Below are 23,679 nucleotides of genomic sequence, written 5' to 3'. Positions count from 1 at the left end.
ATGAGCTCTGGTGTACTATACTACTGTAGATGACTATACTTAACAATAATATATAGTTTCAAATAACCTGAAAGGAGGATATTGGATGTTCCCAACACAAATAATAAATGATTGAGATGATGGCTATGCTAATTACCCTGGTCTTACCACTGTACATTATATGTATCAAAACATCACGGTATACTCTGTGAATGTGTGTCAGTTAAACAGACAAAATTCAATTGAAAATAAAATCAGAAATTAAACCTTCATCTAGTTTCCTTTTCATAGTAATTTATCTGCATTAGAAAGCAATACTGGGAGTATTCCAATAATTACATTTAGTTAGAATTGAGACCTCCTGTCCTAGCTAGTTAGCCAGAGACTTGAAAAAGAGGTCTTCTGAAATTCCTAGTCTCTGGGGAAATAGAATCACAACCAGTCGGGGCAGGAGTTCATGGGTTTTATGTCATCGTTGTGTTTCATTCTGTTGCATACTGTGTGTATGTGTGTGTGTGTGCGCGCGCACATGTGTGTGTGTTTTATGCTCAGTTTTTCCCTTTAACCATTTATGCTCCTTCATGTTGGTCGTATGTCCGTTTGACTCAGCCCATTCATCTCTGGTAGTTTCCTTGCTTTCTGACTTAAATTTTATGCTTCTTGCTGCAGATCAGAAATCAGCCATTCATCTGAGGAACTCAGGTTCTGTTTAGGAGGAATGGTTTTTAGCAGCCACAGCGTAGTTACTTAAGTTGCTTACTGCTATTGTGTTGTCATTTTTTAGTGAATAGTGCTAGGAAATAGGTATTATTAAAAGAAAAAAAATGTGATCATGTTGTTATTTCCAATTCAAATTTAACATTATAAATGTTTACATCTTTGATTTTGTACTTACATCTTTTCTCTCACACTGAAAATCTTGGTTCCTAAATTACATTAACATAATTCCTCCCTTGCATTAGTCTTCAGTGTATATAAAATAGTTCCAAAAGAGCAACATTGCTGTCACAAACAAATTGCAAAATGAAGTTTGTCTGGGTGTGCTGGCTCACGTCTGTAATCCCAGCACATTCAGAGGCTGAGGCAGACAGATCACCTGAGGTCAGGAGTTTGAGACCAGACTGGCCAACATGGCAAAACCCTGTCTCTACCAAAAATACAAAAATTAGCCGGGCATGGTGGTGCACATCTGTAATCCCAACTACTCGGGAGGCTGAGGCAGAAGAATCTCTTGAACCCAGGAGGCGGAGATTGCAGTGAGCTGAGATCGCATCATCGCACTCCAGCCTGGGCAACAGAGTCTCTCAAAAACAAACAAAAAAAAAGTTTAAGATTTGTCTTTGTATTGTTTTGTTGGAATTTTGTTTCTATTTTTATCCTTAGCATCTATTCTAAAATAGGTACTTTCTATGCTATGTCTTGTAGACCTTTGAAATAATTCCTCTGTGTGACTGTGTCACCATCTTGGAATATAGTCAGTCTTACTTATTTGTGTTTTGTTTGTTTGTTTGTTTGTTTTTTGAAATGGAATCTCACTCTGTTGCCCAGGCTGGAGTTTAGTGGCATGATTTCAGCTCACTGCAACCTTCACCTCCTGAATTCAAGTGATCTGCCTCAGCCTCTCGAGTAGCTGGGATTACAGGCATATGCCACCACACCTGGCTAATTTTTGTATTTTTAGAAGAGGTGAGGTTTCTGTATGTTGGCCAGGCTGGTCTTGAACTCCTGACCTCAGGTGATCTACCCACCTCAGCGTCCCAGAGTGCTGGGATTTTAGGCGTGAGCCACCATGCCTGGCTGGTCGTACTTGTTTAAATTTGATTTTCAATTTTTAGGATTTGCTATTTTTTTTGTTTGTTTGTTTTTTTGAGACTAAGTCTTGCTCTGTCACCCAGGCAGGAATGCAGTGGCATGATCTTGGCTCAGTGCAACCTCCACCTCCCGGGTTCAAACAATTCTTGTCCTCAGCCTCCCGAGTAGCTGGGATTACAGGTGCCCTTCACTACACCCAGCTAATTTTTGTATTTTTAGTAGAGACAGTGTTTTGCCATGTTGGCCAGGGCATTCTAGAACTCCTGACCTCAGGTGATCTGCTCGCCTCGGCCTCCGAGAGTGCTGAGATTACAGGCGTGAGTCACTGTCCCAGCCTAATTTTATTTTTGAGTATGTAAACCACCTATGTCTCTAAAATAGAAATTCTATAACAAGATACACTCAGAGATGCCTCACTCTTCCTTGTACCCTCCTCCCTTCTTCTTGAAAATAAAATTGATTATTAGGGTTTGGTTTATTATTTCATTGTTCTTTGTGCAAGGGCAAACAAATACAGGTGTACTCCTGCCCTACACACACACACAGGTAGTGCTGTATCTGCTATTCTGTGTGTTGCTTTTTTCAGAGATGCGTTAGGAAAGGCCACATCAGTCATGACATACGCACACTTTACTCACAGCACTCCTTATCGCTTTCATATTCCTTGCTTATCTTTAGTCTTACTGGGTTTTTTAATTCTATAAGTAAAAACTTATTTTTTAAATCCAGAATTCAAAAGTGATCATAAAAGTTATTCCTCCTTTTATCATACACTCTCAGCTGTTTATGTGGAGTGTCAGTGTGTAGCCTTCCAGACCCTTCTGTGTTACAGAACAGAGGAATTTCTTATTGAAATTTAACTTTGAATTGTTATAATTTTTTTAGTTACTATGCTAATATCTCATTATTTACCAGTTCCTAGACATCAGACAAAAACTGATAAATTCTCACATATAGAGTAACAGACAAAGTTGTTTCATAGTGTCTGGTATCAAGATGATAAAGCATACACCCGTCTTCCTCAGCTTCATTTCTAAAAATGGAGCTTTTTCTCCATTTTTAGAAATGAAGCTGAGGAAACCAAGTTATGAAATACCAAATTATTAAATATAAAGTTAAGCATATATTGTTAAATATAAATTAATAAAATACATTTATTGATTATTAAAGTACTTTAGTATAATCCATTGAGTTTTATCTTTGGGGCTATCGTCACCTTGTAGCACTTTATAGATTTTCGTCTCAAAAACTGGAACAGAAAGATCAGGTTTTATTACATATGAACATTTTTACCATAAAGTGTAATTCAGAAAACTTCCTAGTTTCCTCCTTTTTTCAAGATACTGGGAGAATCAGGCTTTTGTTGTATGCTTTCCGCTCTCTACTCCCAAACAAGAGCTCTTAAATATTTATACTTCTCTTATCCCCAAAGTTTACTGCTGTGATTTGGAGAAGTACTAAGTTCATATATCTGTTTGCTTTATTGATCCTATTTTTTTTCTTTCTAGGTATTTTTTGATTTAATGAGAGAAATTCGAGCGAGAAAGATGGAAGACAGCAAAGAAAAGAATGGAAAAAAGAAGAGGAAAAGTTTAGCCAAGAGAATCAGAGAAAGATGCTGCATTTTATAATCAAAGCCCAAACTCCTTTCTTATCTTGACCATACTAATAAATATAATTTATAAGCATTGCCGTCGAAGGCTTAATTGACTGAAATTACTTTAACATTTTGGAAATTGTTGTATATCACTAAAAGCATGAATTGGAACTGCAATGAAAGTCAAATTTACTTAAAAAAGAAATTAATGTGGCTTCACCAAGAAGCAAAGTTCAACTTATTTCATAATTGCCTACATTTATCATGGTCCTGAATGTAGCGTGTGAGCTTGTGTTTCTCGGCAGTCTTTCTTGAAATATTAAATAAAGAGGTGAGATGGGGGTGGGGAGTGGGAGGAAAGGCAATTTCCTCTGGTGTTTATTATAAAGCTTAAATTTTACATCATTTTAAAATGTCTTGGTCTTCTGCCTTGAAAAATGACAATTGTGAACATGATAGTTAAACTGTACCACTTTTTTTAACCATTATTATGCAAAATTTAGAAGAAAAGTTATTGGCATGGTTGTTGCATATAGTTAAACTGAGAGTAATTCATCTGTGAATCTACTTTAGTTACCTGGTGAGTAACTTAGAAAAGTGGTGTAAACTTGTACATGGAATTTTTTGAATATGCCTTAATTTAGAAACTGAAAAATACCCGGTTATATCATTCTGGGTGTGTTACTGACACCAGGGGTCCACTGCCCCATGTGTACTGGTGAGAAAATACATGCCTAGCATGGAGTACAGCTTTTGTATAGAAAATTCTTGAGAAGTAACTGTCTGCTAGGAGTCTGTCCAAATTTAAAATGTGTGCCATACTCTGGTTCTTGAAAATAAGATTTCAGAGCTCTTTGATCGCTTTTAATAAACTGCAAGGTCATTTTAAGTGAAGGGCCAGCATATACTTGTAAGATAATTTTCAACTGTGAGGATTCAGCACCAGTTATGTTTGAATGAACCCTTCTCTTCTCTAAGATGCTGGTCCCTGGAAATCACTTTCTACCAGTGGTGAGCATGTAAGTGTTAAGTTTTTAATCTGGGAGCAGGGCACAGGAAGAAAATGTCAGTAGTGCTAATGCATTTTGCACTAGAACACTTCGGGAAAATATTCATGCTTGCCATCTGTTCATTTCTAAATTTATACTCATGAAGTTACAATTTGATACAGGAATTATTAGTAGTAATTCTTGTCTGTTCATGTATAATGAAGATCACTGTAGCTACATTTTCAGAAGTTAACATCAAGCCGTCAAACCTGGGTATAGTGCAGAAAACGTGTGGCACACACTGACCACACATTAGGCTGTGTCACCATTGTGTGGTGTTCCTGCTGGAAGAATTCTGGCACACTACTTGGGGACATAATTTCAGTCAGAAATACGCCACTGTCAGATTTTTTTTCCCCCTCTTTGCAGTGGGGCTAGGACAGTTGATTCAACAAGGTGTTTTTTTCTTTTTTCTCAGTCCTAATTTCAACAGGTCAAAGATGTGTTCAGGCATTCCAGGTAACAGGTGTGTACGTAAAGTTAGGAACTCACTCTTTAGATATTACATCCAGCTTCTCATGTTCAATATTTGTCCTTAAAGGGTTTGAGATGTACATCTTTCATTTCGTATTTCTCATAGGCTATGCCATGTGCGGAATTCAAGTTACCAATGTAACACAGGCCAGCGGGCCCAGCAATCTCCATGTGTACTCATTACAGTCTTATTTAACCAGGGGTCCTAACCACTAACATTGTGACTTTTCTTTGAGACCTTTCCTCTCCTGGGTACTGAGGTGCTATGAAGCCAACTGACAAAGATGCATCACGTGTCTTAGGCTGATGCCACTACCCGATTTGTTTATTTGCAATTTGAGCCATTTAAAGACCAATAAACTTCCTTTTTTAAAATGTTTGTGGTGTTACTTGATGTTTACAATATAACATGTAATATTCAAACGTATCAACGGGGGTGTTTTTACCAAACAACTACATCTTTTGAGCTCTCAGTTTGGAGACTTCTTTTGTGTAATGCCAGATTTCCTAAATAACAGTGTCAGCATTGCTAAGATTTAATCAAGGCTCAGAAATGGAGGGACTCGTGTACAACTACATGGAAGATGTTCTATGCGGTCCTGAAATGACAAATGTGTACATTACTTTTAGAATGCTCCAAACTCTAGAATGGATAGGTGACAGCTTTATATTCATTTTCTGATCAGAATGACCCCCAGAGACAATTTACAAATTGTGGGAGGAATGACACCCTGTACCATTTCACCAAGCTTTGGGCCAACGTTTGATGTCGGGAGGGAAGCATGGCCTATTAACTATCAAATAGCCTGCGAGTTAGAAACAATCCGGCCCAATGTTGAGCACAACCTTTCAAAATCCAGTTCATTTTAATTGCATAACTTTCATAAGCAGTGCTAGAATGAGCACATTTAAGTTATAATTGGCATAATTTTAAATGTCATTGTGTGTACACATTCTTAACTCCAATATGGAATATGATGTTAAATACTGTGCTCCAGTTGGGCACCGTGGCTCACACCTGTAATTCCAGCGCTTTCGGAGGCCAAGGCAGGAGGACTGCTTGAGCTCAGGAGTTTGAGACCAGTCTGGACAACATAGCCTCCTTTACAAAAAAAATTAAAAAATTAGCCAGACATGGTCTTGCTCACCTGAATAAGTTAGAAAGTCATGTCTTAAAATTTTGTGAGAACGTAAAAATTTGGCAGCTTTATATTACTACCTTAAGCTATCAAAGCATTTACTAAAATTTCTGTAGAGGTTTCAGAGTAATCCAGTGTTAGAAGTCTCCTTTAGGCGAAGTCTGTAATACCAGCACTTTGGGAGGCCGTAGTGGGCAGATTGCTTGAGCCCAAGAGTTGAAGACTAGCCTGGGCAACATGGTGAGACCTCATCTCTACAAAAAAATCAAAAAATTAGCCAGGCACAGTGACACGCGCCTGTAATCCCAGCTACCAGGGAGGCTGAGGCAGAAGGATCGATTGAGCCCAGGATTTTGAGGCAGCAGTGAGCTATGATCAAGCCACTTCAATCCAGCCATTGGGGACAAAGTGAGACCTCAACTGTATTAAAAAAAACAACCAAAAAAAAACCTCCTTTGGTGTCGGAAGTCAAGAATGGCAGGTCAGTAGAGGTCTTTGTGCCTTTAGTATTCAATAGATTTTGATGAACTGCCTGCTCTGGGTTCAGCTGGGAATATGCAGGTGAAGGACAAACAGGCATAAGGGACAATTGCAGAGATTCATACTGAAGAAAGTACCCCATGTATAAGGAGAGGAAGTGAAGTTTCAAAAAGATTGGAGTTTGTCTCACTCTCCTTATGCTGAACTAGGCCCCCTGTTTCTTAATGATCGTCAACCCATATAATATTAGCAAACAGCACACCCGACATGAAGATACTGTATTTTTTTATATCTAAATTTAATACTTAACCCAATGAAGTAGATAGTGCCATTAACCCTTATTTTGCAGATGTTGGAACTGAGGCATAGAGAATTTGAATAACTTGTCCAAGGCCACAGAACTGGTCATTATTAACTGAGATTGGAAGCAAAGTAGTCTGGCTCTGAGTCCATGCTCTTATTAGTCACTGCACAGTGGAGAAGCAACAGAATGGAGGTCAGATTACAGTTAGTTATTGCCTATACTAAAGTGGGAAACACCCGAGATTTCCCCAGGGCTGTAGCCTGTTGAACGACTGAAAGCTTGCAGATGTTGCTGTGTGAATGGGAAAGAGGCTTCTTGTGCTTGCAGCCTGGTTGCTAAGAGGATCAAGAGCCAAGAGGCAAAACCTTGTGCAGAGCTCAGCTGTGGAGCCAGGCCTGACTCTGCTTTTTCCATAATAACAGTAAAAAGGCAGCATTCCTTTGGCAGCCCAGAGCTTTCCTCCCATATTTTTTTAACTGCAAAATTGTTTTAGTCCTCTACTCTAGCAGTTCTGCGTGTAGCTACTGTAGACAATGCCTGTGGATGCATGGCAAATGGGCAGGAAGTGAGGTTTAGTCATCTATTCTCAATCAGGACCCAGACACCATTGATGGGGATGGGGAGAGGGTGGAGGAACAGTTAACATCTGTTTAAGAGAGAATATGAGGCACATGAAATTTTGCAAGGCTAATCTGATAGAAAAACTGTCAGATATCTGATAAAAGATTGCTCGCATCAAAATCCCCAAGGAAAATAAACAGAAAAGCATTTAGGTGCTTGCAAGCAGATAGTACTTAGAAAATATTCCTAAAGACGGTTTTTGTGCTTGTTGAATTGGAAGCAGGTATGAGAGCTAACTTCTGAGCCTCTGCTGACAGGTAACTCGTCTATGAAGGATGTGAAGTGGATTTCAGGTTATAGCCCTGAGAGGTGCATCATCACATGTCAGCTCTTTTATTTGTTTATGGACTGGTCTTTGTAAAGAATGCCAGATTGGGCTGGGCATGGTGGCTCCCACCTGTAATCCCAGCACTTTGGGAGGCCAAAGCAGGTGTGGATCACCGAAAGTCAGGAATTTGAGACCAGCCTAGCCAAGATGGTGAAACCCTGTCTCTACTAAAATTATAAAAATCAGTTGGGCGCGGTGGTGCACACCTGTAATCCCAGCTACTTGGGAGCCTGAGGCAAGAGAATTGCTTGAACCTGGGAGGTGGAGGTTGGCTGTGAGCAGAGATTGCGCCACTGCACTCCAGCCTGGGTGATAGAGCGAGACTCCATCTCAAAAAAACAACAACAAAAAAGAATGTCAGATTCAACAGATTCAATGGGTAGATATTTAGATGGTTTTCCTAGAATCCTAGAAATTGGCCTAAAAGGCACCTTAAAAGCCATTCCCTCAGTTTACAGATCAGAAGAAAGATACTTTGCACAAGATCACAGGAGTAACATAAGAACCAAAATTAGAATGCAGAGCTTCAATTTAAAAAGGAAAAAGAAAAAGAAAGGCGTGGTGGCTTATGCCTATGGAGGGTGAGATGTGAGGATCGCTTGAGCCCAGGAGTTCAAGACTAGCCTGGGCAACAAAGTGAGACCCCATCGAAAAAAAAAAAAAGCATCTGTCATCTTTGTCTTTTTTTTTTTTAGAGACAGGGTCTCACTTGTTGCCCAGGCTGGAGTGCAGTGGCATGATCATAGCTCACTGCAGCCTCGACCTCCTGGACTCTAGTGATCCTCCTACTTCAGCCTCTTGAGTAGCTGAAACTAGAGGCATAAGCCACCACATCCAGCTGAGTCATCAGTCTTCTAATTCCACACTCTTCCCACTTACCTTTCCAAGTTCTGGGTCGGGGCTGAGGGTGCTTTAAATGGAGACAGCACAATAGTCTGAGGGTTCCCAGAGCATGATGAACTGCAATTCAAATTTGGCCTCCATCCCTTCTCATTTGCCTTGAGGAACTTCCTTGAACCCTGGGTTCTTCACTGTAAAACTCCTAGTCAGTGCCTAAATCCTGGGGTTATTGTGAGGATTTTACAAAGAGTAAGATATTTTTAGTACAGGGTATACATATTTTAAATGCAGAGAAAAGTTCTCCCTGTGGCTGGTCCCCTGTTCTCTGTAAAAAGCAGTTTCTGTGTGACATTCTGCTTGGCACCAATTAAACCACTGACAATACCCCTCAAGTCCATGTTTTATGTTGGAAAGAAGAAACTTGGAAACTCTAGTTTAAGGAACCAGAGATTCAGGTTGCCACACCTTTGTATTCACTGAGTCTTAGCACTGAAAATACCCTCAGATGGCAAGTCATGGGAACAACGGAGTGAAGTCTGCAGAGAACAGGTGGCCTGTGCAAGGTCATAGCCAGAAAGACTTAATCCTGCACTGCTGGCTGAGTCTTTCGTGTTCTTTCTACCCCACTCTAGTATTTTTCATCAATATCTGGAGTTCCTGCCAGGGAGATGGGAGTATGGAGCATAAGGACACTAGAAGGAAGGACAGGTCAGAGATACCTGACTAGTTACAGAGAAGGCTCCTCTCTCAGCCTCACTGAAGGCCTGGAGCACTGGGGTAGAGGCAAACTCGAGAGACCATTAATGTGGAGATGAATATTCTCTTTGGCCACTGATACGAAAGTTCTGACTTAGAAGAGGCCTTCAATACACTTTTACTCATTGACTGAGAGACTGGAGAGATTGAATCATTCAACATTTTGACCCTTGATTTATAGAGAGCACATGGTTAAGCACTGATGAAGAATTTCATTCTTGAAGAGTTTTTTAGAGCAACCCGAGATACCAGCTCCAAGAGTTTGTGGGGTTGGGCTTTCAGGCCCCATTACGTTGGATGTGAGCAAGGCTGCATTTTGGGAATTATGAGGTGGTTCACTGATTCAAATCACTAAACTAAAGCAGCTTGCCTTCACCTTGATTCTCTATTTTGGGGGTCAGCTGGCATCACCAAAGGCAAATCTTCTTGAGAGGGCCAATAGCATAAGTGGAGCATGGAGGTGAAGGGGCACAGACACCAGCATATCACATCACATCTTGTGTCTCTCTTATCCTGCCCCCAGCACACCACACTCCCACAGTCCCAGAAAGAAAATACAGTATTTCTCAGGAAAGTGATGATAAATGAGAATGATAATGCATGATGAAATCAGCAAAATACATTGTGAAGCCTACGTCACGGTTGTATTTTGTCTGAGACACATTAACATCAAGAGCTTGTATCAACACAGGATTTTTAAACAATAGAAAAAGGAAAACAGGAAAATGCTGAGCAGCAGCTGCAGCCTCTGGTGAAAAGGCTGGCCAGTAGCATATCTAAGTAATCCCCCTGTCCCACTGTGTATCTGCCAAAGAGAGAAGGAAGCATTCGATTCCAGGAAATCAGCAACTGCTTTGTGAGTTTGCTCCACTGCTGGGAGGAGGCTTCAAATGAAGCACTGTCCTTATGTCAGAGGTCAATAACCATTTCCAAGAGAGAAGTCATAAACCTTCTGACAAGTTATCATGACAAATGAGCCTTAAAAGGACAGCTAGTGATTGTCAGGGTATGCAGGGCTCAGCAGGTGATATATTTTGGATATTTGTTCCCTCTCAAATCTCATGTTGAATTGAAATCCCCAATGCTGGAGGTGGGCCCTGGTGGGAGGTGTTTGGGTCACGACAGGAGGTGGATCACTCATGGCTTGGTGCTGTCTTCATGATGGTGAGTTCTCATGAAATCTGGTATTTAAAAAGTGTGTAGTGCCTCCCCCTCCGTCTCACTTGCTCCTGCTTTCACCATGTGACATGTCCACCCCTGTTTTCTGCCATGATTGTAAGCTTCCTGAGGCCTCCCAAGAAATTGAGCTGATGTTGGCATCATGCTTCCTGTATAGCCTGCAAAACCATGAGCCAATTAAACCTCTTTTCTTTATAGATTACTTAGTTTCAGGTAGTTCTTCATAGCAATGCAAGAACAAACTAATACAGAAAATTGGTACCAGGACGGGATATTGCTATAAGGAGACCTGAAAATGCGGAAGCAACTTTAGAATTGGGTATCAGGCCAAGGTTGGAAGAGTTTGGAGGGCTCAGAAAACAGGAAGATGAGGGAAAGTTTGGAACTTCTTAGAGATGGTTAAATGGTTGTGACCAAAATGGTGATAGTGATATGGAAAATGAAGTCCAGGCTTCTGAGGTCTTAGATAGAAATGGCAAACTTATTGGGAAGTGGCGGAAAGGTCATGCATGTTATACCTTAGCAAAGAGCTTGGCTACATTGTGTCCATGCTCTAAGGATCTTTGGAAGTTTGAACTAAAGTGTGATGATTGATTTAGGGTATCTGGTGGAAGACATTTCTAAGCAGAAAAGCATTCAATATATGGCCTGGCTGCTTCTAACAGCCTATGCTCAAATGCAGGAGCAAAGAAATGATTTAAAGGTGGAATTTATATTTACTTTTTAATAAACTGTATTAAATTTTTTGAGACAAGGTCTCACTCTGTCACCCAGGCTGAAGTGCAATGGCATGATCTTGGCTCACTGCAACCTCCACCTCCTGAGTTCAAGAAATTTTCCTGCCTTCACCTGTCGACTAGTTGGGACTACAGGCATACACCACCACACCCAGCTAACGTCTTTTGTTTTTGTTTTTAGTAGATACAAGGTTTTGCCATGTTGCCCATGCTGGTCTCAAACTCCTAGACTCAAGAGATCCATCCGCCTCGGCCCCCTAAAGTGTTGGAATTATAGGCATGAGCAGCTGGAATTTATATTTAAAAGGGAAGCAGAGCATAAAAAATTTGGAAAATTTGCAGCCTGGCCATGTGGCAGAGGAAGGAAAAGCTTTTTTAGGATAGGAATTCAAGCAGATTGTGGAGCAACCATTTGCTAGAGAAATTTGCATAACTAAAAGAGAGGCAAGTGCTGATAACCAAGATAATGGGGAAAAGACCTCAAAGGCATTTCAGAGAACATTGTGGCAGCCCCTCCCACAAAAGGCCCAGAGGCCAAGGAGGAAAGAATGATTTCATGGACCAGACCCATGTCCCTGCTGTCCTATACAGCTTGGGACATTGTTCCCTGCATCCTGGCCATTCCAGTTCCAGCTAGGGCACAAAGGAGCCCAGGTTCAGCTTAAGCTACCACTTGGGAGAATGTAAGCCTTAAGCCTTGACGACTTCCACTTTGTGTTAAGCCTGCAGGCACACAGAATGCAAAATGAAGTAGGCTTGGGAGCCTCTGCTTAGATTTCAGTATGGAAAAGCCTGGGTGTCCAGGCAGCAGCCTGCTACAAGGGTGGAGCCCTCAAAAAGGCCTTTTATTTAGGGTAGTACCAAGGGAAAATGTGGGGTTGGAACCCCTACATACAGTCCCAACTGGGACACCTTCTAGAGGAGCTGTGAGACGTGCCTACCACCCTCCAGATCAGAGAATGGTAGATAGACCAGCAGCTTGCATCCTGCACTTGGAAATGCCACAGGCACTCAACAATCTGTGAGAGCAGACATTTTAAGATAAATACAGGACTCCAAAAATAGTGTGGTGAGCTGCAAAATGGCCCCCCAAAGATGTCCATGTCCTAATTCCCAGAACCTGTGGATATGTTATTATCTTATATGGCAAAAGGGACTTTGCAGGTGTGATTAAGTTAAGGATTTTGAGATGAGATTACTATCCTGGATTATCTCAGTGGGTCCAGTGTAATCTTAAAGGTCCTTCTAAGATGGAAGCAGGAGAGTCAGGGTCTGAGAATCGGAGAAGGAGATGGAAAGATGCAAGCAGAGAATGAAAGTTGTGATGCCAGAACCCCAGGAATGCAGGCAGCCTCTAGAAGTGGGAAATGCCAAAAAGAAGATTCCCCACTACAGCCTCCAGAAGGAACACACGTGGCTCTGCTGACACCTTGATTTTAGCTCCATAAAACCCATTTTGGGTTTCTGATCTTCAGGACTGTAAGATAAGTCTGTGCTGTTTCAAGTCACTAAATTTGAGATCATCTGTCATGGCAGCAACAGGAAATGAATGCACAAGGCTCACTGGGCCCTGCAAGCTCTCCCCATCTTATGCTTTGCTCCCTTCCCCTGGCACTCCATGTTTCAGTCACACTCGTTTCTTATAGCCCTTCCCAATTCAGAGCCTTTGCACATGCTAGTCCCACTGCTGGAAAACCTCTTTCACATTCCTCTTTGTCAAGCATAGCAAACAACATTGGTTCCTACCCTAAATTTATTCCTCCACCACCCCTTTTCCTTTCTGGTACAGCCCAGTTTTGTTCAGGAATTCATTCTCTTCTGTATGAAAAGAGGCCAAAAGCTCAATTCTAGCTCCAGGGAGTAAATCATATTTGATTGGTCTAAGCAAATAGGATGGTTCCAGTCCCCTTGCCATTGACTGGACTAGGCATCATGTGATTCTAGCCAATCAGACTTGGGATGCTGCCTCAAGACTTCATGGGAAGATTTTCTGCTAAAAGTAGATGCACAGGGAGTAGTGGCTCCTCTTCTGTTGGTCACGTTTGTCTTTGCACATAACATCTGGAACTGTGAAATCCATTTTTGCAATGTGAGGAGAAATGAGCCGACAGTGACAATAGCAAGAGGAAGATGAAGGGGACTTTTTTTGTTTGTTTGTTTGTTTTTGCAGTTATTGGCAAGGTCTTGCTCTGTCAACCAGGCTGGAATGCAGTAATGCAATCATAGCTCAGTGCCACCTCAAACTCCTGAGTAAAGTTATCCTCTCACCTCAGCCTCCCAATTAGCTGGGACTATAGGCACATGCCACCACGCCTGGCTAATTTTTAAAATATTTGTAGAGATGAGGTCTTGCTACATTGTCTAGGCTGGTCTCAAGCTCCTTGCCTTAAGCAATCCTCCAACCTCAGCTTCCCAAGGGACCCGGATTCTTGATGACATTGTTGAACTACTGAGTTGTCCAATGTGGAAGTTGCTTTTATTTCTGGGCATCTTATATTGGATGATCCATTTTCTTTATTGTTGAGCTAACTAAGTTAGGGTTTTCAATATCTGAAGCCAAAAGCATCCTAACTGATAAACAAAGTTAATTCCTTCTCATCCTTCAGACTGAAGCTTCTTATCCCTCAGGCTGATTGTTACTTTCTATGGGAGGCCTCCCTGAGCTCCCTGACTGATTGAGTCCCCACCTGTTAACTCTATGTATTCTCCTATGCAACACTTAGGAGCAATTGTACATTTATGGACACAACTATTTAATTAATGATTGAGGGTTCCTCTAAATTCTGAGTTCTATGATTTGGCAACCATGTCTGCTTTTACACAACATCATGTCCCCAGGACATGTATTTTACATCATCATGTATTTGTTGGAGTAAGTGGGGTTGTTGCAGAGATAAGACTGTGAACAGGACACAGTTCCTGCCCACCAGGACACTTCAGAAAAAAGAGAGGCAGACTCTATGAGCAGTGTAAAACAACATAAGAAGTGTCATTGAAGATGACAGAAAGAAGAAAGAAATGCAGAGTCACTAAGCCATTAACTTTCATTGAGCATTGTTAAAAATTTAACTTTTTATTATGGAAAATCTTGGATCCATTCATAAGAGTAGAGAGAATAGGCTAGGCTTGGTGGTTCATGACTGTAATCCCAATGCTTTGGGAAGCTGACGGGGAAAGATCACTTCAGGTCAGAAGTTTGAGACCAGCCTGGGTAACATAGTGAGAAACCTGTCTTTAAAAGAAACAAAATTGGCCAGGCGCAGTGGCTCACTCCTGTAGTCCTAGCACTTTGGGAGGCCAAGGCTAGTGGATTGCTGGAGCTCAGGAGTTCAAGACCAGCCTGGGCAACAACAGTGAAACTGTCTCTACTAAATACAAAAAATTAGTTGGTCATGGCAGCATGCGCCTGTAGTCCCAGCTACTCAGGAGGCTGAGGCAGGAGAATCGCCTGAACCCAGGGGAGGTTGCAGTGAGCCAAGCTCACACCACTGTACTTCAGCCTGGACATCAAAGCGAGACTCTGTATCCAAAAAAAAAAAAAAAAGAAACAAAATTAAAATTAAAAATAGGGCTGGGCATGGTGGGTTATACCTGTAATCCCAGCGCTTTGGGAGGCCATGGTGGGAGGATGGCTTGAGCCAGGCAGGATGTCTTGATCCCAGGAGTTTGAGAGCAGCCTGGGCAAGATGGTGAGACAATGTCTCTACAAAAAATTATAAACTTAATTATCTATGACCTGGGTAGCAGACACATTCAGTGGGTGAATATCCCTGAGGTCATAGAGTCAATTGCATATGGCTTGCATATGAAGTGAATCAGCTGCCTCATCTGGGGTGTCGGTTGGCCTTTATAGGTGAAGTTAAACAGTTTCGCTTCCCAGGGTTAACAGACCTCACAGAGGTTTTTATCCAGTGCACCAGGCTGGCTGTTCCCTTGGGCATAACCTCCTGTGTGTCCAGATCATATACACCCATGTGCGACCGTTCAATAGTGAGCTGTGGGTCCTGCATCAACCCAAACGTGCTCTTCCACTCTCAGCATTTAAAACCAAAGATACTGCTCCTAAATTAGTTATTCTCATGATCCATTTTTGTAAAGGTGCCTTGGGAAGCTGATGATACCACTCTACAAAATGAAACAATTCCTTCACACTATTCCCTCTGGCTTCAGTCGTTACTTGGTTTTGTCCTTCTCTCACGTTGAATACCTTCTTGGTAACCACAGTTCTTAGAGGTACTTTCTGTTGTCCTGGCATAATGTTCCCACTTGTGGGTAGCATTGAGGCTGGTGGCCTGAGCTTTGACCTACATCTGAGCTTGGTCCAGCCTCAACAGCCTCAAGACCCAACTTCACACTCTCTTTTACTTTCTTTTTTTTTTTTTTTGAGACGGAGTCTTGCTCTGTCACCCAGGCTGGAGTGCAGTGGCACAATCTCGGCTCACTGCAAGCTCTGCCTCCCAGGTTCATGCCATCCTCTTGCCTCAGCCTCCCGAGTAACTGGGACCACAGGTGCCCACCACCACGCCTGGCTATCTTTTTTTTTTTTATTTTTTTTTTATTTTTTAGTGGAGACAGGGTTTCACCCTGTTAGCCAGGATGGTCTCAATCTCCTGACCTCATGATCTGCCCGCCTCAGCCTCCCAAAGTGCTGGGATTACAGGCATGAGCCACTACACCCAGCCTCTTTTACTTTCATTTTAGCTATTATAGATAACGGTAGCCGAGAGATTGAATATTTTATTTTATTTTATTTTTTTTTTTCAATCAATGTTGACCAGGTTGGCCTCGAACGTGTGGCCTCGCCTCCCCGAGTGCCAGGGCAACCGGCCTGAGCCACCGCGGCTCCCGAGAGATTGAATATTTTAATTTTTTCTTATTAGTTTGCATTTCCTTATGCCTCCAGTGACCCAACTCCCTGGGAGTTGGATCCATCTTTAAATTTTGCTGGAAATGTTTACCTTATTGATGAAAAAAGACAAATTCTAAAATTTTTAATATTCTGGGCCAAATATGAGTGGCCATGGCCTGAGGCACAGTGTCAAGAGGTCCTGAGAACATGTGCCCAAGGTGGTTGAGTTATGGCTTGATCTTATACAATTTAGGAGGACATAAGACATCAGTTGATACCTCATATATATGCATTAATTCTGTCTTGAAAGGCAGGACAACTTGAAGCTGGGGAAGTGGGGAAGGGGGCTTTCAGGTTATAGATGGATTCAAAGATTTTCTGATTGGCTATTGGTTGAAAGAGTTATTACCTAAAGACCTGAAGTCAATAGAAAGAAGTGTCTAGGTTAAGATGAGGGGTTGTGGAGAACAAGGTTACTATTATGTAGATGAAGTCTCATAGGTAGCAACCTTAGAGATAACAGATGGCAAATGTTTCCTATTTAGATCTTTAAAAGGTGCCAGACTTTCGGTTAATCTCTTCAGGATTGGGAGCACCTGGAAGGGGAAAGATCAATTATGTTAATAGAGACTCTTTACATATGCAACTTTTCTCCCAGAGAAAAAAGAAAAGCCTTTCTTTTTTTTTTTTTCTTCAGGTCCTGCTATCTGTCATGTGATGCTATATTAGCATTGGTTTGAAATTTAGTATATTATTACTACTCAGTCTGTTTTGTCAGTCTTAAGATCTCTGTTTTAATGTTAATGTTGGTCAATTGTGCCTGAATTCTAAAGGGAAGAGAGTATAATGAGGCACATCTGTACTGGCAGTGTGACTCCAATGGGTCTGCAGCAAACTTGATTCTTGCCTCCTCAGAGGAAAGAATTCAGCCAAGGGGCATAAGGCAGAGTGAGAGAATAAGGCAAGTTTTAGGGCAGGAGTGAGAGTTTATTAAAAAGCTTTAGAGCAAGAACAAAAGGAAGCAAAGTACACTTGGAAGAAGGCCAAGCACCAAGCAGGTGACTTGAGAGATCTAAGTGCCCCATCCAATCCTTGAATTTTTTTTTTTGAGAAGGAATCTTGCTCTGTCACCAGGCTGCAGTGCAGTGGTGCAATGTTGGCTTACTGCAACCTCTGCCTCCCAGATTCAAGCAATTCTCCTGCCTCAGCCTCCCGAGTAGCTAGGATTACAGGCACACGCCATCAGGCCCAGCTAACCTATGTATTTTTAGTACAGACAGGGTTTCACCATGTTGGCCAGGATGGTCTCGATCTCCTGACCTTGTGATCCACCCACTTTAGCCTGCCAAAGTGCTGGGATTACAGGTTTAAGCCACTATACCTGGCCAAATAGGAGTTTTATACACTGGCATGATTCCAGGGTTTGTGTTTCCTCTCCCTTGATTCTTTCCTTGGGGTGGCCTGTCAGCACTTAGGAGGGCCCACATGAGCAGTGTGTTTACCAAAGTTGTGCATGTGCTCATCTGAGGCATTTTTTTCCCACACCAGTCAAGTGTTTCTAGAAAAAGGTCATATACCAGTGAAACTCCGCCATTTTGCCCCTTAGTGCACATGATTGAGCCTGCCTGCCCAACTCCTCAGATCTTTTTAGGAAGCTACTGATCACCAGCTTCAGGTGTTTTCTATCTATTGGGAGACTATCGATTATTATTTTAGACAGTGTTAACAACCACCTTCACCTGATGGTTGCCTGACATTGCTGGCGATTGGGCAGGGGAAACCTCCTCTCCTGCCCTGCTCATGTCTGCCTAGCTACCTACTCTAACATCTGCTCCCTCATTCCTGTCATGGCCTGAACTGGTTTTTCAGGTTTTAGGCGTGATCTCCTTAGTCAAGAGGAAGTAGGCCCATTCAGTCGGTTTTATGGTCGGTTTACAATCTCAACACAGCTGCAGCCTCATACCATGGGCGACCACGTGGCCACCCAGGAATCAAAGGTTTCTCACCACTGCCCCACCCCCTGCCCACCCTTTTTTTCTTTCTTTTCCCAAACCACGTGTTTCTGTCATGAGGGCCTTTCCAGCAAATCCCAATTCACTGACACAAACTATGTCAGGAAAAACTCTCTCAAACCACGTTTTTCCTCTAGTCTTACACCACAATGATAATCATCTATATAGAAGAAGACTTCTGTGACAAAATTTTAGGAGTTTCTCCGTACTATCAAGCAGGGGACACCAGCTGGTTGTCCTCCAGTTCAAGTCTGACACTATCTATCTGGAGATAGCATCAGATTCCACTGGTTGAATACTCTGTCCCCAAGACTACCCCTGCTCCACAGACATCAACCACAAACTTGGGCCTCCAGAACTTCTGACCACTGGGTTTGGGTCGGGGTTCTCACAACCTTCTCTTTGGGTTTAATTAATTTGCTGGAGCAGCTCACAGAACTCAGGAAACACATTTACCAGTTTATTATAAAGGATATTACAAAGAATACAGATGAAGCAATACATGGGGCAAGGTGTAAGGGAACGGGCTCAGGGATTCCATGCCCTCTCTGGGGCACTGCCCTCCAGGAACCTCCACATTTTCAGCTATTTGGAAACTCCTGAACCCAATTCTCTTGGATTTCTATGGAAGCTTCAGGAAGTCAGCATTCCTTCCCCCAGGGTATGAGGCAGGATCCTCTCAGGGGAGGGTCATAAGACCCACAATCGGAAAGGTGGGAAGAATAGAGTCCTGCTTTGGGGCAGGTGAAAGGAGGGCAGGCAAGAGATTCTGTTTCCTGAGGCCTAATACACCCAACATTATAACAAGAGACTATAAAAGACTATGGGCCAGGAACCACAGACAAAAACCTATATATATATAAAATAACACCACAGGAAGAGAGAAATAAAACTCTGTTTGCAGATGACATGATGCTGTGTACAGAAAATCCTAAAGAATCCATTAAAAATTAATTGAACTCATAAATGAGTTCAGTATGATTGTGGAGTAGAAGAAGATCAATATACAAAAGTCAATTGCATTTCTATACACTAGCTATAAACAACCCAACAAAAGTGATTTTTAAAACATAATTCTGAAGTGGCTACGTTGTCTGGGGTATATATACCCTGGGCTTTGTCATCTTGTGCCAGGGAAATTTAGGACACAGACACATACCAGGAGTTTAGGAACGGACGTTTAATAGGCAGAAGAGAAGAGAAAGAAAAACAACTCTTTCTACGAATAGAGAAGGGTCTTCTGAGCAGAAAAGACTGGCTGGACGCAAATGCACCATATTTTATAGTCCGGCTTGAGGAGGCGGTGTCTGATTTACACAGGGCTCACAAATTGGTTTGATCAGGTGTGATATTTACATAGCATGGGGCGGGGGTAGGGGTGGGGGGGGCAGAGAGTGGGGGAAGGCTGGTTGCCCCACTCTAATCTTATTAGGCAAATGAGTTGTCCTTGGACAGTGCCATCTTGTCTGCTCCTTACTGTATGCGTGTCTGGCTGAGAAAGGAAGATGGAGCCGCCATCTTGAACATGTCTAGTCCCTACTTCCTGCCAGCATTCACCGCTGCAAGCTCCTAGCTTGCTTGTCTATGTCTGCAGCTCAACTTTACAGGCTGCTCTTTGTTAGAAAATGATTTGGGCTGCTTTTCATTAAAGAGAAAAGCCTTGTCAAGGACTGCATAGTCTTACTATCTGCCTAAGTGATTTCTTCTTAAGTCGTATTATCAATTCCTCTTATAATTGTTTCAAAAGAATAAAATACTTAGGAATAAATTTAACAAAAGAATTGGAAAACTTGGCCAGGTGCAGTGGCTCACACCTGTAATCCCAGCACTTTGGGAGGCCAAGGAGGTTGGATCATGATGTCAGGAGTTCAAGAGCAGCCTGACCAACATGGGGAAACCCTGTCTCTACTAAAAATACAAAAACTAGCTGGGGGTGGTGAGGCATGCCTGTAATCCCAGCTACTCAGGAGGCTGAGGCAGGAGAATGACTTGAACCCAGGAGGCGGAGGTTGCAGTGAGCCGAGATTGTGCCACTGCACTCCAGCCTGGGTGACAGAGCAAGACTCTGTCTCAAAAAAAAAAAATTTGGAAAACCTATAGCCTGAAAATTACAAAAATTTACAGAAAGAAAAATAGAAGACTTACATAAATAGAAAACATACTGGTTTGGAAGACTTAATATAGTATTGCTAAGACAGCAATACTGCCTTAAATGATCTACATATTTTATGGAATTCTTATCAAAACTGCTGATTTTTTCATGAAAATTGACAAGCTGATTCTAAAATTCATATGGAAATTCAGGGGATCCAGAACAGTCAAAACAATCTTAGAAAATAGTAAAGTTGGAGCAGTCACACCTCATAATTTCAAAACTTATTACAAAGCTAGAGTAATCACGACTGTGTGGTACTGACATAAGAATAGACAATAGATCAGTGAAATAGACTTGAAAGTCTAGAAACAAACCCTTACATTTATGGTTAATTGATATTTGACAAGGATGCCAAAATAATTCAAAAGGGGAAGAAAGTCTTTTTAACAAAATGGCACTGGGACAACTGAATATCCACATGCAAATAAAATTGAACTTCTTCCTCAAACTATATGTGAGAATTATAAACCAAAAATAAAATTCTAAGCCCCGCAATCAACTGATGGACCCCTCTCAACCAAAGGCATTCCAATGTAAACTTGAACATCTAGTTAAGGCCACGATGGGTAGGAGGGTTCCAAGATGCCTCATTGTACCTCCCTCCCTTTGGAATTCAGAACAGCTGACCAACATTAACATTAAAACAGATATTAAGACTGACAAGGGTGGGTGTGGTGGCTCACGCCTATAATCCCAGCATTTTGGGAGGCCGAGGCAGGTGGATTGCCTGAGGTTGAGAGTTCGAGATGAGCCTGACCAACATGGAGAAACCCTGTCTCTACTAAAAATACAAAAAAAAAAAACTAGCTCGGCATGGTGGTGCACGCTGGGAGGTGGAGGTCCTGGTGGCACATTCCTGTAATCCTAGCTACTCGGGAGGCTGAGGCAGGAGAATCCCTTGAACCTGGGAGGTGGAGGTTGCAGTGAGTCAAGATTGTGCCATTGCACTCCAGCCTGGGCAACAAGAGTGAAACTCCATCTCAAAAAAAAAAAAAAAAACCTGACAAAACAGACTCTTTTGGGCCAGGTGTAATGGCTCATGCCTGTAATCCCATCACTTTGGGAGGCTGAAGTGGGCAGATCACTTGATATCAGGAATTCAAGACCAGTCTGGCCAACATGATGAAATCCCATCTCTACTGAAAATATAAAAATTAGACAGGCGTGGTGGCTTACAACTGTTATCCCAGCATTTTGGGAGGCCAAGGTGGGTGGACCACTTGAGGTCAGGAGTTTGAGACCAACCTGGCCAACATGATGAAATCCTGTCTCTACTAAAAATTCAAAAATTAGCCGGCATGGTGGCAGGCACCTGTAATCCCAGCTACTCGGGAGGCTGCAGCAGGAGAATTGCTTGAACCAAGAAGCAGAGGTTGCAGTGAGTGGAGATTGTACCACTGCACTCCAGCCTGGGCGACAGAGCAAGACTCTGTCTCATAAACAGAGACAAAAACAAAATTAAACACTTGTGTGCTTCAAGAGATACCATGAAGAAAGCATAAAGACAACTCATGGAATAGAAGAGAATATTTTCAAACTTATATCTGATAAAGGACTTATATCTAGCATATATTAAAAAAACTCTTCCAACTCAATAATAAAAAGACTAATAATTCGATTTTAAAATAGGCAAAGAATCTGAATAAATATTTCTCCAAAGAATATAGGCAAATGGCTAATAAGAGAATGAAAATATCCTCAACATCATTAGTCATTAGTGAAATTGCAAATTAAAACCACAGTGAGCTCCTACTTCACACTTAGTAGGATGGCTATAATCAGGACAGATGGCTCTTGATTATAGCCATCCTGTAATCAAGGCTCATGCCTGTAATCCCAGCACTTTGGGAGGCCAAGGCAAAAGGATTGCTTGAGCCCAGGAGTTTGAGACCAATCTGGGCAACATAATGAGATCTCATCTCTACAAAAAATTTTAAAATTAGCCAGGTTTGGGGGCATCCTCCTATAGTCCTAGCTACTCAGGAAGCTGAGGCAAGAGGATCGTTTGAACCTGGGAGGTTGAGGCTGTAGCGAGCCATGCATACGCCACTACACTCCATCCTAGGCGACAGAGCAAGACCCTTTCTCAAAAAAAAAAAAAAAGATAATAAGTGTTGGTAAGGTTGTGGAGAAATTGGAACCCTCATACGCTGCTGGTGGGATGGTAAAATAGTACAGCTTTTGGAAAACAGTTTGACAGCCCCTGAAAAAGTTAAACATAGAGTTGTCATATGATCTGGCATTCCACTCCCAGATGTATACCTAAGAGAAATGAAAACACTGTGTCCACATAAAAGCTTGTATGCAAATGTTCACAGCAGCATAATTCATAACAGCCAAAAAATGGAAACATCCAAATGTTCATCAGCTGACAAATAGGTAAACAAAATGTGATCTATCCATCCGCTGGATTATTATTCAGCTATAAAAAATAATGAGGTACATGTTGCAACATACATGAACTTGGAGAACATTATGGTAAGTGAAAGAAGCCAGTCACAAAAGACCACATATTGTGTGATTCTATTTATATGAAATGCCCAGAATAGACAAATCTATCAGTACAGAAAGCAAATTGAGAGTTCAGCACACAGTCAAAAGGTAAATAAAAAGGAAAGTAGATTAGTGGTTGCCTAAGATTGAGAGTTTGGGAGAAATAGGGAGTGACTGCTAATAGATATAAGGTTTCCTTTTTCAGTGATGAAAAAGCTCTAAAACTGTGGTGATAGTTGCATGACTCTTTCAATAGATTAAAAACCATTGAATTGTACAATTTTAATGGAGGAATTACATGCTATATTAATTATATCTCAATAAAGCTGTTATATTTAAAGATTGCATCCTGAATTATTCCATTTATATAACATTGTCTATGTAGAGATGGAGAAAAAAGATAAGTGGTTTCCAGGGGAGGGATGGGGAGTGAAGGAGTGGGTGTGAATATAAAGAAGTAGCAGGAGAGAGGTCTTTTGCAGTGACGGAACAGTTCTGCTTCTTAATTGTGGTGGTGGTTACACAAATTTCTACATGGGATAAAATTGCATTGAAGAATATACATACACACAAAATGCATGAAGGACTTTTTTAATGGTGAAATAAAACCTGTAGTCTAAAACAGTAATATGCCAATGCAAATTTCCTAGCTTTGATATTGCACTATATCCATGGAAGATGTCACTATGTGGGGAAAGGACTCTGTACTAATTTTGTAATTTTCTCTGAGCTTGTAATTATTTCCAATAGAAAGTTTGAGATAAAATAAAATTAGGGTAGTCCAAAACTGACAAGCTCTCTTCCCTGAAATGGTGATTTCTCCATTTGCTGGAGTTTAAAATAGAAACTGGGTGATTCTATATCTGAGATGCTTT

The 23,679-nt window shown here is 41.7% G+C and overlaps 1 protein-coding gene across 2 annotated transcripts in view; it reads left to right on the top strand.

The window, feature by feature from the left end:
* The window catches only part of RALA (v-ral simian leukemia viral oncogene homolog A (ras related)), an 84,614-nt gene extending 79,324 nt beyond the window's left edge, over positions 1 to 5,290 (top strand). For both annotated transcript variants that reach the window (XM_011944502.1, XM_011944503.1), the window contains one exon: positions 3,300 to 5,290. In XM_011944502.1, coding sequence (XP_011799892.1) covers positions 3,300 to 3,422 — 123 coding nt within the window. In that variant the 3' untranslated portion in view covers positions 3,423 to 5,290. The remainder of the gene's footprint in view (positions 1 to 3,299) is intronic.
* The last annotated feature ends 18,389 nt before the right edge of the window (positions 5,291 to 23,679 follow it).

The sequence above is a fragment of the Colobus angolensis genome, unplaced genomic scaffold (genome assembly GCF_000951035.1).
Source record: "Colobus angolensis palliatus isolate OR3802 unplaced genomic scaffold, Cang.pa_1.0 Scaffold232, whole genome shotgun sequence".
NCBI classification, from domain to species: domain Eukaryota; kingdom Metazoa; phylum Chordata; class Mammalia; order Primates; family Cercopithecidae; genus Colobus; species Colobus angolensis.
This window is presented reverse-complemented; position numbering and strand designations above follow the sequence as displayed.